Here is a 12713-nt window from a genome sequence, read left to right on the forward strand (position 1 = left end):
ACAGGTACTCTTGAGGCATGATAATTACGAGCACATTTTCCCATTAAAGATATATGCTAAGCACAAGTAGCACACTTGTACTTTTGTGCAAGGAAATTATTTGAATTGCCTAATCTTTAAAATCTTAATTCCAGTTGCATTTTAAAATCTTTTCTGTCTTCTCTGACACTTTTCCAGCTTTCAAAATTATGATAACTAAATCAAGTAAGTGCTACTGGAAAAATTCTTGATAGCAGGGCACTTAAGAAGCATTTACTGTGGTTATTTGAATAATGACCAAACAGTGTCAGAGTCACTGTGACACAGAAGAACTATAAAATTTGGATCTTCTTTAAAAACACACTTTTCTTGTAATTTTATAGCCAAATAATGCCACCATTAGCAGCAAAAGGTGGAAGTCCTTGAGTGAATGAAGCGCTGAGCATCTCTGGGTTCCTAATAACCACACAATATGCACTTGCTCTGAGTACAATCTGAAGACACAGAAGCAATAACATAAAAAATTAATATTGGGAAAACTAAGACATGCAAAAGGAAATCTTAGTATACAAAAGAGGAGAGGAAGGAATGAGAAGGGAGATGTTATGCTTCCTCTTTAGCTAAATTTCTGAAGGCTATTTTTAGATTTTTCAGTTATGTTGCATATCTATATTTGCATATAATTTTTGTAGGACTAGAGACAATAAATCAGTAACTGGAATGTAAAGTCATTTTGAAATTTTGGAATTCCATCATCTGGCAACGTGGTATTCTTTATCTACCTAAGATATTTTTTAAATAATAATTTGAATGTACTATATGGAGAAAAATTACTCAAGTTTGTATAACATTTTCTCACTTCATTACTTTATCCTTTATTTAATACATTTTTTACTTACAAACACATGTACATAAAACATGCCAAAAGGCCTTGCCTTTGGTGTACAATAGTTAAATTATACTTGTTACACTTGTACACTTACACTTCTTTGTTTTAGAGTATCTCTCAGTGACTTTGTATATTATTTTATGGGCTAAAAAAAGATAAATATTTTAAAGTAATTACCATGATTGCATTTCCTTGCTTGTCAACTTAATTTTGTTCATCCTTTAACAAGGAAAGGTTGTTTTTCAATTATAATATTAATGGCAATCACTACCTAAGAGACATGAACTAAAAACTAATTTATTGAAAATATTGATTAAGTTTCATGATTAAAAATTATCTAGATTACCAGAAGATAGGGATTTGGAAGTATATCTTCATCATAAAGATGGTTCAAAAGTTAGAGGGAGGATGTATTAATCAAGATATATTTTAGTTTTCTCATAAATAAAGACACTCACTATATGGGCACACTCTGGCTTTTGTGAGATAAATCCAATACAATTCTTATTCTAAAACCAATAAAACACAGGTTTCAACAATTCAACCTGCAATCCTTTTCATAGACAAAATTTTCCAAAACATAACATTTCCATTTCATATTTCATTCTCAAAATTTACTTTTTGTCAGATTAAGGGGAAAAAACAAAACAGAAACCACAAAGCAGCTATCAGAAAGCTGCCTTTGCCTTCCTGAACTGAAGCCAAGGACTTGAAATATTTCCAACTTCCACTTTCAACCACCTATCTAGAGGTAAGGCTAAAACAATACAGTTAACTCCAAAAATCATCTCAGATTGCTCTGGTTTCCCAAGGGCCAATACTTTTCTTTTTTTAATGCCTTTTTTTCAGAATCTGAGGCTCAGATAAGAAACTTTCTTGAACAACTTTGAAAAACAGCATTTTCTGTGGGTAAAGCTTTGCGTCTTTTCAGTGCAAAATCAAGAGTGCAATCCTGGGGAATCTAAAGGGACACTAGGTCCATCATTAGCAACTGCTAGGACAGCTCTGTCTCACCTGAAAGGAAAGAAGCAGTGCAGCTGTAATACCGTTCAATTTTCCCTAGTTTATCCAGATCTAGACAGTCAAACTTCCCATTTTTGTTTGTGTTACCCAGTTCTTCTCGGAGATGGGAGATTCAAGAGGCTTAAATTGGCTTGGTTTCCCTACTATTTCTCTTCCTACCTAGAATCACACTACACCAAAAGAATAAAAAGAAAAAAAAAGTCAAGAAATGGATGACAAGCAGGGCCCACGCCAGCAGAAGTGGTCTTCCTCATTCTCACTGCTTCAGTGAGTCAGTAATGGCAGCAGCAGCAGCAAGTGGGAAAGCTTCTCTATCGAGAAGCACAAAGTAGTTTCATAGGCATGGTTTAAGACACCAAAACGTGTTTCTCATTTGTACTTATGAGAAGTACGTTTGTTTCTTGCATTGAGACCTGATAAAACATAAAGGTGATATCTTAGTACTGATAAGGAAAGTTTTGCTTCTTGAAGGACCATGTTTCTACAATGCATTATAATTACTATTACTGACATGGTAATCAATTATTGCCATTAGGAGGCACGACACGCTTTAAATGTAGATGCGATTTAACAAACTGACCTAAAAGAAGAGCTGAAACGATAAAGAAGGGAGCAAAAATAAAAAGGTGAGGAGCCGCATGAGTGCTGTTAACCATCTTTGTGATGCAGCCAGTACTGAACAAAGTAGGACTGGTGAAGACTCTCCCCAAAGAGTGAGAGAGAGTCTTTGGAGCTTTTGGCCCAATAGGTGGGAAGACTGAAATATTTATGAATAAGCTCCTGATATTTATTTTGCCTCATAGCAGCACACTGAACTCTTTAAATTAAGGCAGTGTGGAACAGATTCACACAGCATTCATGCCACTGTTACAAGACTGACAACACCCTGAAGAAAGGTAAAGTAGACAAGTGAGTTATCGTTTCAGCCACCACAGCTCAGTCTGTCACCCAATGTATCTACTGCCTTATCTAATAAAGGTTCAAGACTGGCAGTTTTGATTTCTGGATGTCCATCTTGCAATATCCACTTTTCATAAACCTCTGGGCACTTGTCATTGAGCACACCTTGTTAAAATATTTAAAGTTGAGCACAGAAAATCAGTAGCCGTTTTTTAATATCTTAGCTTCTGCCTTCTCCTCATCCGGAAAAAGAAGATAATAACACCTACATCTCATGGGGATGTTCTGAAGAATTACAGGAATTATCTAAGTTACTCCAGAACGGAAAGGGTTTTTTCTCATATGTTCTGATCAAAAACGATGTACTTGAATAACTCAAATATAGAGCTTAGATTTCTGCTGCTCTCACACAAGTGAAAACAAAATCAAGTTTTAAAGCATGTTTTATTGGTTCAAAATGTAGTATGATTTAAAATTGCAAATTTAATATACTGCCTGAATTATGGTAAATTATCCACACCTGACCCCCTCCTCTTTTTTCTTCCTCGTGGGAGGTAAGATCATACGCCAGGTAAGATCATACGTCATCATCAGATAACAGCAGCTGATGTTCAAAGAGTATAGAGAGAAACTTGTTACTGCTGCAAAGATCCACAGCTCTAGGAGATTCACAGCGGGAGCATATGTCACTTTATTAAATCTGTAGCAACTGAGGTGAGAGTAACAGAAAGGATCTCTCTAAAGAGCTGGAAGAGATGGAAAAAGGGATGGTTCTGTATGGAAATCTCTCTTACTTTTCTCTCTCTGAAAATATCTGTAACAGGATGTTACAAGGATATTCTTTCCTAGAAATTAGGATTTAAAAGGCAAAAACAAAAAACAACTGCAGCCAAGAGAGGACGGAACGCAGAACTTCCTTCCAGAAAAAAAAAATGTGGGACTAAGTTAGGAGGTTCCATTGCTTCTTCCAAGAAAAATAGAAAGCTGAGAAGGGGGAGATGAAACAAAAAACAAAACCCAAAAACCTCATGCTACTTGTCCCACTTTCTCCCAAAGTTACAAATCAAGGGCCAAAGGACGGATGATGTTAAATATACTCATTCACAGCTCAAGGAGGACACAGTGCTCTGTGAGAGGGATGCATGGCAAGGTGCAATGGTAACCACAAAATTTACTGAGCTCCCTCATCCTTGCTGTCTGCCAGCGCTTGTTTATCTTTTGGTAGTCCTTTGAAATTGCTTACAAGAGGAAGGGGAAATGAAAGCTTCTTTTCTCTCCTTGTTCCAAGGGCTCTCATGGGATACTACGAAACATAGCTGTAAGAGTCTCTCTCCACCTTTCATTTACATGTGGCTGTCCCAGACAGTCTTCCCCTTGTGTTTATAGGAGTTTATATATTTATTTATATTTACCTGAATTTACCTGAATATGGCTTACGCATCTAATTTTAGGAGGAAAACAAGATAGAGGATCATTGGACATGGGTAACTCAACTCGCCGAATTCATCATTTTCAAAGGAAAATATTTGCAATCCACAATTCCTAACCCAGACTTCTGCCAAAAGTACCATTTTGGGAAAACTGAACTTTGATTTTGTAGTAATTACTTAATATTCTCAATATTTATAAAATATCTGACAGGTTGTACATCCTAAATCATGAGCTTTTCTACTGAATAATGCAACAACCTCTGCTAGCGTTCAAAGCCACATACATAACAGAATAACCAATATATTGGTGCAACGAGTAAATGCAGACCAGTCTGCCACTGTTCTGCTGAAGTAACACAGAGACATATTGCTGGTGTTAGCTTAGTATGAGAATTCTGATTGTGTTTGATGCAAACCCCAAAGAGTAAAGAACTGGGGGAAAAATAACTTTGCTAGGCCTGTAATTCATTAAAGAAAAAATTAAATAGAAGGAATACAAAAAATAGTTCTGAATTTTTTTTCTCACATTGCATGACTTTTCATTTGATAAAGCACAGTAGCCACAAATTTCAAGAAATGGTTGAAGACAGAATTACGCAGTAGGGAAGTAATATGGGAACAGATGTGAAAATCCCAACAAACTGCATTTCTAAAGGTAGCTAGGTTTCTAACGTGAGGGGTGGCAGTTTTAGTTAGTATTCATTGTTCTGTGCCAGAATAGGGACAATACACTTTCAATTCCAGTGCCATCGGTGTGGCTTTTTCCTTGGCTCTTGAACTAATAATATATGTAAAGGCAACATACTCTCAGAATTACAGCAAACCCTTGCTTTGTTGAACTGATACACAGTCAGAAAAAATCAAATCTATACTGCTGAAATAGCTCCACAAAATTGTTTCCAAAAAAGGAATAGAAAGTGATCTTTTTCATTCAATGTCAAAGTAATCATTACTTGCACGATGATGAATAACAAACGTCTGTGCCAGTAATTCTGGACATCATATGATGGCTTCATTATAAAATGGAGCATTAGCAAACAGCTGATTGTTATAGTTAGGAAACAAAACAGAAAATTAAATAATGAAAATAAAGAATACTTTTCTGCTAAAATGACATTTTCAGTGTAAGTATCTGGTTTCATTAATAGGCTAATTTTTTAGATATTTTAGGAACCTTTTGAAAATAAGAGTAATTATTTAAAAGCCACTTAACCCAGTTATTCAAAAAGCAGAAACACTTAAGAATGTCTAAAAATATAAGGTTTTAATTTAATGATATAAAATATATTTTACTTCTTTAAAGTAAAGTAGGCGTTTTTAATTTCAAAGCATGGACCACTGCTGAGTCTCTGCTGTACATAGAATCCGTGATGAGAACAGCCTTTTCATTATTTTAAGGGGAGAAGATACTAGTCATCTTATGCCCCTGTGTGGCCAACCTGGACAACAAATTCTCCTTCATGTAGCTGTAACAAAGAAATAACAACATACTCTGGGATAAAGCATATTTAGGTAAATCTACTGCTTTCCATTCTCAAAGAAGGGCTGTTGTTAATACATACTGCAAATGGTAAAATTGGACTGATACTGTTCCTTGCAGTTTGTATCAATTTTAATCACAAAGGATACTCACTATTATGCAGTGATGTGTTAATCTGAACATTGCCCAAAGCACTTACGAATTCCAATGCAGTATGCTGCTACAAATAGACCATCTGACAACACAGTCTTTGTACATTCAACTACAAAAGTAGAACGGCAGTCAGAAAAACCTAGTGTATCTGATAATTAAAGGCTTTTAAAGATATCTAAAAACTTTAATTCAATCTCCTTACTCATTTGAATGAAAAGTATATCAGTTAAAATTCATCAGAAAAATTTTAAAGTCCAAAAATCTGAAGCTTCCTTAGACTCTGCTTTAGAATTTGGATATAATGTAAGCACTTAGTCGTAATGTTTTCAAAAACAAACTGAAGGTCTCCTGATTTCTCTTCCTGTACTTTCTTCTCTAAAATGCAAGAAGACTTCATTCCCATACTAGCTATTGGACAAATGCCAAGAATGCAAAACAACGCTAGTGACTTTCTAACATTTGGTAATTCTAATCATTTTTCAATAAAAAGTAGCTATTGCCCAGGAAATAGCACTACAGTCCACAATGCAGGTGAAACAAAATTCTGAAGTAAACTCATAGCTCTTACTGCTTCAGCTGGCTGGAGTTGGTACTGTCAGGTAAGAGACACACAGGACTGGGAGAAAGGCACAGTAAACCAAGCATCTCTTTCACACTCACAAGAGCATCTTACACAATGGTGTGGCAGTATAACTGGCAGAAGAAAACTAAACGGCAATGTTCCTCTAACAGATGCTGTTAGCAGAGGCTAACTAAGCTCATTTAAACAGTAACATCAATCTAGCTCATGAGCAGTCTAGTGTTTCCCCTATCAGTTCTGTAATGCAAAGAATAAACCATAAAAAGACAACTCATGTAAGGTCTCTTTGTAAAATGATAACAGTTTAATACATACTCCTGCTAACGTTTTGTATAATACCAGAAAGCCAAGGCCAAGATAACTAGCTTTCCTGAAACAAAATCACAGCAGGCCTAAACTTTCAGAAGAACTGAAGGACTCTAAGAATATAGATCATGTTAAAATTAACAGGAATGCATTTTCTCTTACAGTTCTATGCATACTACCTATTTTCACTATGACTCTTTGTTTTAGAGCTCATTATCCACTATACTGTTAGTATGCACTAGCATGTTTTCTTCACATTATGTATATGGCAGTATATCTGCAGTTAATGATTCTGTGCTTACTGTCAGTTGTTATTTTTCTGGCCTCTGAATTTTTTTATGTAAAAACAGAATGAAAAGATCTGAAAAAGCAAAATAATCATCCCTTTTTAGTCCTCTGACTCAATATTCAACCTTAACATTCAAAGACACAGACCACTTTACACCTCCTAAAAGAATCTTTTACATGCTAAAAGTATTTATCTTTTCCTTACCACAGTTCTGAAATATTAACTCTTAATGAATGAACAATTAGTTTTCAGTAGACGCGTTACACTACCTGTGCAAAGCTTTAAGTGAAAAATCTACTTAGAACATTGACTTAATCCAAAATAATTTATTTTGGCCTCCAAAAGACATTTAGTTTAGACTTTTTAGCGTCTATTCAGCATATATCTTCTTCACAGCCATTTTATCAAGATGAAATTTAAAATACTAATACTTGTGCAGAAGACAGAAAGAATCTTTTTACTCGATAACCTTAAACAACTTTCAACTAATAAACCAGTTTAATTCTAGATAACACCGAAAATATGACTTAGCCTAGCATGGTTACTCTTCCACATTGTTAAAAAATTGCACAATGTTTTCTTGAGGCCAAAAGCATATGTACCTAGAATAACACTACATAGTTTCTTATAAATATAGAAATATTCTCATCCTAATTCAGATAGCTCATACTGGGTCAGAGGCTGGGTTTCCTAATAATCATTTCTTGTTAATCAGCCTTCTAGAATAAATATAATTCTAAATCTCAGTCATAATAAATGTAATAAAATATTTCTCTGAGGTCTTTTGACTTGAAATTGGTACCATTTGCAGCTTTTGCCTGAGAATTTTAAGCAAAGTACATGCACCTGACATATGGATCTGTAAAAATTTAATAAAAAGCATGCAGCTTGATCTGCAGCAACAGATACAGAGAATCAGGAATAGGTTTGCAGAAGATCAGAACAGTTGCTTAGGGTTTTCTTGATCGTTGCAGGCCTTGAAACTATGCACTTGGAAACATGCACTGCTTTACCATCACAGTTGATAACACATAAACTATTGCTCCATTTTGTAGAGCTTCAAAGATTTCACAGTACACCAAAGGGATGTAAAAAAAATCCCATTCACTACAGATTTCATTTATATGTATAAAAAATTAATTCACTAAATTGATTACAATTACAAAAGCTACCTCTGTAATTTTGCATGCTTATTTAGAAATTCATAACTGGGATAATAAAACTTAAGAACAGTGAAATGAAATAAACATTACAGTATTTTATAAAAGAAACATGAACAGTAAGGGAGAGAATCCTGAACACACTATTCTGGGCAATAAAAGGTAAATGGTTTTCTGAGGTATTAAATTCAAATATCACTGTATTTAAAAAAGAATATCCTATTTAAAGAGATTTCTCCCACAGATACAGAGAAGATTAAAATGCTGGATATAGTCTCTGCAATATTACTTCCACCCTTTTTCCAGAACGTTTCCATCAGTGCACTATCACTATAAAAAACTACAGGATTCTCTTTCTCTCTGATCTGCATCCACACTTTTTAGACAATATTCTTACTCATTTTTACCTTCAATATTTAACAGCAGCATGACAAAAGTTCTCAACATCAGTAATACACCATATGTTTACTGAATAATGCAACAAAAATCAGTAATTTTTATTTCAGTTTACTCCCAAAAACAAAACTAAGAAATCAATTCAACAACCATCTCAAACCAGTAAACAGCAACTTCTCCCTACCATCTCTAATTCCCACAAAACAATAACTATTCATAAAAGGATAGCCTACAGAGCTGACTGACCTACTGCAAAGCATCCACTGATCATCTATAATTTGGCTAGTTAAAAAGACAATTGAAAAGCACTGCACACAGAATCAAAGTCTTCTAAAAATAAGAAGCTGCTTTTTGCATATTTTCCAAATGGTATGCAGGACTGCTAATTTACATCTTCCAACAAATTATGTATGGTTAAACAGACACATCTTTGAGCATTTAATCCTTTCACTGCCACATCCACACAGAAATCATTTCCTCAGACAAATTTGTTTATGAATACTTAATATGCTTCAAGGATTACACCTAATAATGCTACCTTCTAATGGGAGCTAATGTATTTGAAAGATACATATCCACCTTAAATATGTTATTCTCTCGGTGCTGGGTTAATTCCTGCAGATAGAGTTCTCATTTAAATCCTGATACAAAACATACAAATACCAAGGGAAGAGACTCATTGCTACCACAAAAATATTAACGTCTGAGAGAGTAATTATAAAGGTACCCCACTGAAAAACATGTAAATAGATTACTGTTAACATAGGCACAGAAATAGTAAGGGAAAAATGTTACATTTCTACTCACCTAGTGTTGTTCAATGTCTGTCCAAAAAGATCATTTTGTAAAATATTTGGAGGGGATGAGAAAACCCCATGAAAATGAGATAAAACAGAATTGCAGACCTGGCGCAGTGTCTCAAATTGCATTTTCTCTCTTTCCTTCCCTTCTATTTTTCTTCACCACCTGTCTTAAAAGTCATCTGTTTTGCACACACCATCAAATGCAAACATGCCAATCAAGTTCCATATTTCTCCTGATCTCTGTAAAAACTGTGCCTAAATGAGCAGGGGTTGATAGTTAATTGTACAGTCATTATTCTTCTAATTCAGTCGTAGAAGATTTAGTACCCGTGCGGCTTTCTCCTGACTGTAGCAAGAATTCTAAACAGCAGAAAGCTTTTTGGGCATTCCCAGATGAAGTGTGAAGCTGAGCTGCTTTCATGTACTATACTCATATTTCTCTAAGCCTACTAAAAACACGCAGTGAATAGATGCTGTCGTCAGGAGTTTCAGCACATCTGGCTGCCAGCAATAAAATCTCTGAAGTAATAAAAATGAGGACAAGGCATCCTCACACTGTTACTACTGTCGACGAGGAGGAGGACTTCTGCATTTTCCCCTCCTTCTTCCCTCCCCTGTAAAAATGACTAACACCACTGACCGTGTATGTAGGTCTCTTCTTTTTTTTTTTTTTTAAATGTAGAGGCAGCTATACAGCACAGAAAGCCCACTCTAAAAATAGATACCATATTCTTCATATAATAACATGTAGCATTGAGACTGCAGCAGTAGACTTTTTGCCTGTACTTGAAAAGCTATACTGTACCTTACAGGAGATAACAGGATTTTCATTGCAAACATGTAAATGTAGTATCAATTCATGGCTAAAGGAAGCAATCTACACTCTATAACCCTGCTCAGTTAGGTGCTGTATGTACAGCACTGAGTCAATGATTAATCACACAAAGTTGAAAAATCACCAAAAGCAATGGCCACTCATATATACAGCACATTTCAAAATAAGAAGTCTTCTGCACCTTTTAAAAGTTTATTGCACAGAATCAAGCATGACAGAACTGAGCAAAATCAATCACTTCTTTGGGTGCGCTATACCTGTTTAATCTCAGGAAAAGTCATAGGTTTAGGAGCCTATGTCTCTGGTGCACATACAGTCCAGAAAATCAATGAGCAAGAAGTAGAATCAGTCATCTAACAGAATACAGAGAGATTTTGCAGCACAGTGTGCACAGTGAACACTATTAAATGTACAAAAGATAAATACCCCTGCCTGACCACAAAATGTATTTTTCCTCTTTTCTCTCAATGCTTGTGTCAGGTTAGAGGAGAGCATTACATAACATTACAGAATATACTCTATCACTCTCAAATTGAAAAATAACAATTAAAATGATTTTCCTTTTAATATCTTATTTTCCATCCACAGCTTCTAACATCTTAGCACCAATTACAAAATCTCCAAATAAAATCAGCATAAAATGAGGGCCATTACTAAAGCTCTTCCACCAAAAGTGATTTTAATCCCAGAAGAAATGGGAATAAGCAACCTTCCAGCTAATTAAAATATTGCACTGATGTGCTCAGACAGGAGTACCCATCCAGCCTTCTTTGGCCAGAAGGATGGCAGCTACAATATAGAGCTTTTCAAAGAAAAAAAGGAAATGGGAACAAATTCATCTACAGGCCTGTCAAAGGGATATAGGGAGCTTCTTAACACTTATGTTAAAACTTTCAAAAATGTATAGGGAAAATATCAGTTAATTAAACTGTTCCTAAAACTCATGTGAAGACCTACAAACTACTATACAATATTTAGTATCTGTATTTCTGCCTATAACATACTGTACATTGTGGAAACATATCTTTCTTTGAGAAATTTATTACCATGAGTGGTAAAAAGTACTAGGCTATATGTATCATAAATCTGATAACAATAATGAGTTCCTAAAGTCGGAATTAAGGAGTATGTATAGCTATTTTGTGATAATAAAATGAAAACCTAAAACTTTGTAACCATCTTTCCCATACTGCAGGGAAATTCACGCTTGTCACAGCAAAATGTCTCCTTACCTTCCATCGGAAAGACATAATTTTCAAATCTGGTGCAAGAAATAGAATTTTCTGTTCAAAATGATTCAAGGTATTCAAATAATTATTAGCCTTTTATGCACTGCTTAACAATATGGAGACAATGTTGACTGTTGAGTCGGTATAAGAATAACATTTCATTGCATGTTGCAAATATATCACCATTTGCTGTGTGGGTCATGGATGGTCATCAAAGCCAAAATGCTCCTGCAACTGCAATTGCTAGGTCTGAACGTTTGACATTCACCTTTCTATGTCTTCCTTTTCAGATTTTTAAAACGGAAGTTATGACATATATTCCTTTTTGTAAAACTGTACAAAAACTATTGACAAAATGCAATACATATTACAACTTTTCATTTCTTCTTTTAAATCTGGCATAAGGAATGCCTCCATATATTCATGCAAGTAAAACTATTAATGGGAAAAAGGTAGAAGGAAACTTTTTAAAGGCATATACTCTGTCAATGCTATTAGAAGAAAACTCATACATAATTTTTTTTGTGTGCAAATGCATGTCTGGAAGTTTTCATCAAGATTGAATTTAGTGCTGACTAGAAATGTAATTGGTATTTTTTATTCCAAAAAAATAAATGTGGTACAGAAAAATAAAGAGTTTCCTTTCTTTCCTGACCTTTCTATTGCTCTCACAGGGACCCTTTTGGCTGATTCTTTCCTACATTTATTATGCAGCCTATATTATTACATAGACCTTATTATATACACTTATAAGTGTAACATTTATTATCATAAAGGCCTTCTTAGTTACATATACCTTTGCCAAAATGTAATCATTTGGTCTGGAAGGAAGCAAGAGGCGTAACAGGAACAAGTCAGAGGGGACAGAACAAAGGAGAATGAGCAGATTAGGTTGCACCCACTAAAGTACAACCCTTCAGAACGAGAAAGGACAATCAAAAGAAACCTGTAGAACCACACATAAAATTTATTTCCTGAACGCTAATATCATTGGAGAACACAATAGTACAGGTACTAGTCTCCTTATTCCATCCCTGCTAGAGACCTGCTCCTATACTACATACGACAAAAATTTCTTGTGCTGGAAGGAAGAGGGACCGAGTCTCCTTTTTTACAAGTTAGGAAATTATATTCTTCCCCTCTCCTCAGCCCTGGGGAGGCCTCACCTGGAGTACTGTGTCCAGTTCTGGGCTGCCCAGGACAAGAGAGACATGGCACTACTGGAGAGAGTCCAGCGGAGGCCTACAAAGATGATGAGGGG

At 35.2% G+C, this 12713-nt stretch overlaps 1 protein-coding gene across 22 annotated transcripts in view; it reads right to left on the bottom strand.

Moving 5' to 3' along the window:
- The window catches only part of RIMS2 (regulating synaptic membrane exocytosis 2), a 482918-nt gene that overhangs the window by 321710 nt on the left and 148495 nt on the right, over positions 1–12713 (bottom strand). Inside the window, exon 1 of one of the 22 annotated variants that reach the window (XM_068932866.1) lies at positions 9393–9977. The exons of the other annotated variants lie outside the window; for them this stretch is intronic. Within the exon in view, the coding sequence (XP_068788967.1) occupies positions 9393–9514 (122 nt within the window). The 5' untranslated portion in view covers positions 9515–9977. Of the gene's footprint in view, positions 1–9392; positions 9978–12713 lie in introns of those variants that run through there. 22 annotated transcript variants of the gene reach the window in all.

This window comes from Struthio camelus, chromosome 2 (genome assembly GCF_040807025.1).
Source record: "Struthio camelus isolate bStrCam1 chromosome 2, bStrCam1.hap1, whole genome shotgun sequence".
NCBI lineage: Eukaryota > Metazoa > Chordata > Aves > Struthioniformes > Struthionidae > Struthio > Struthio camelus.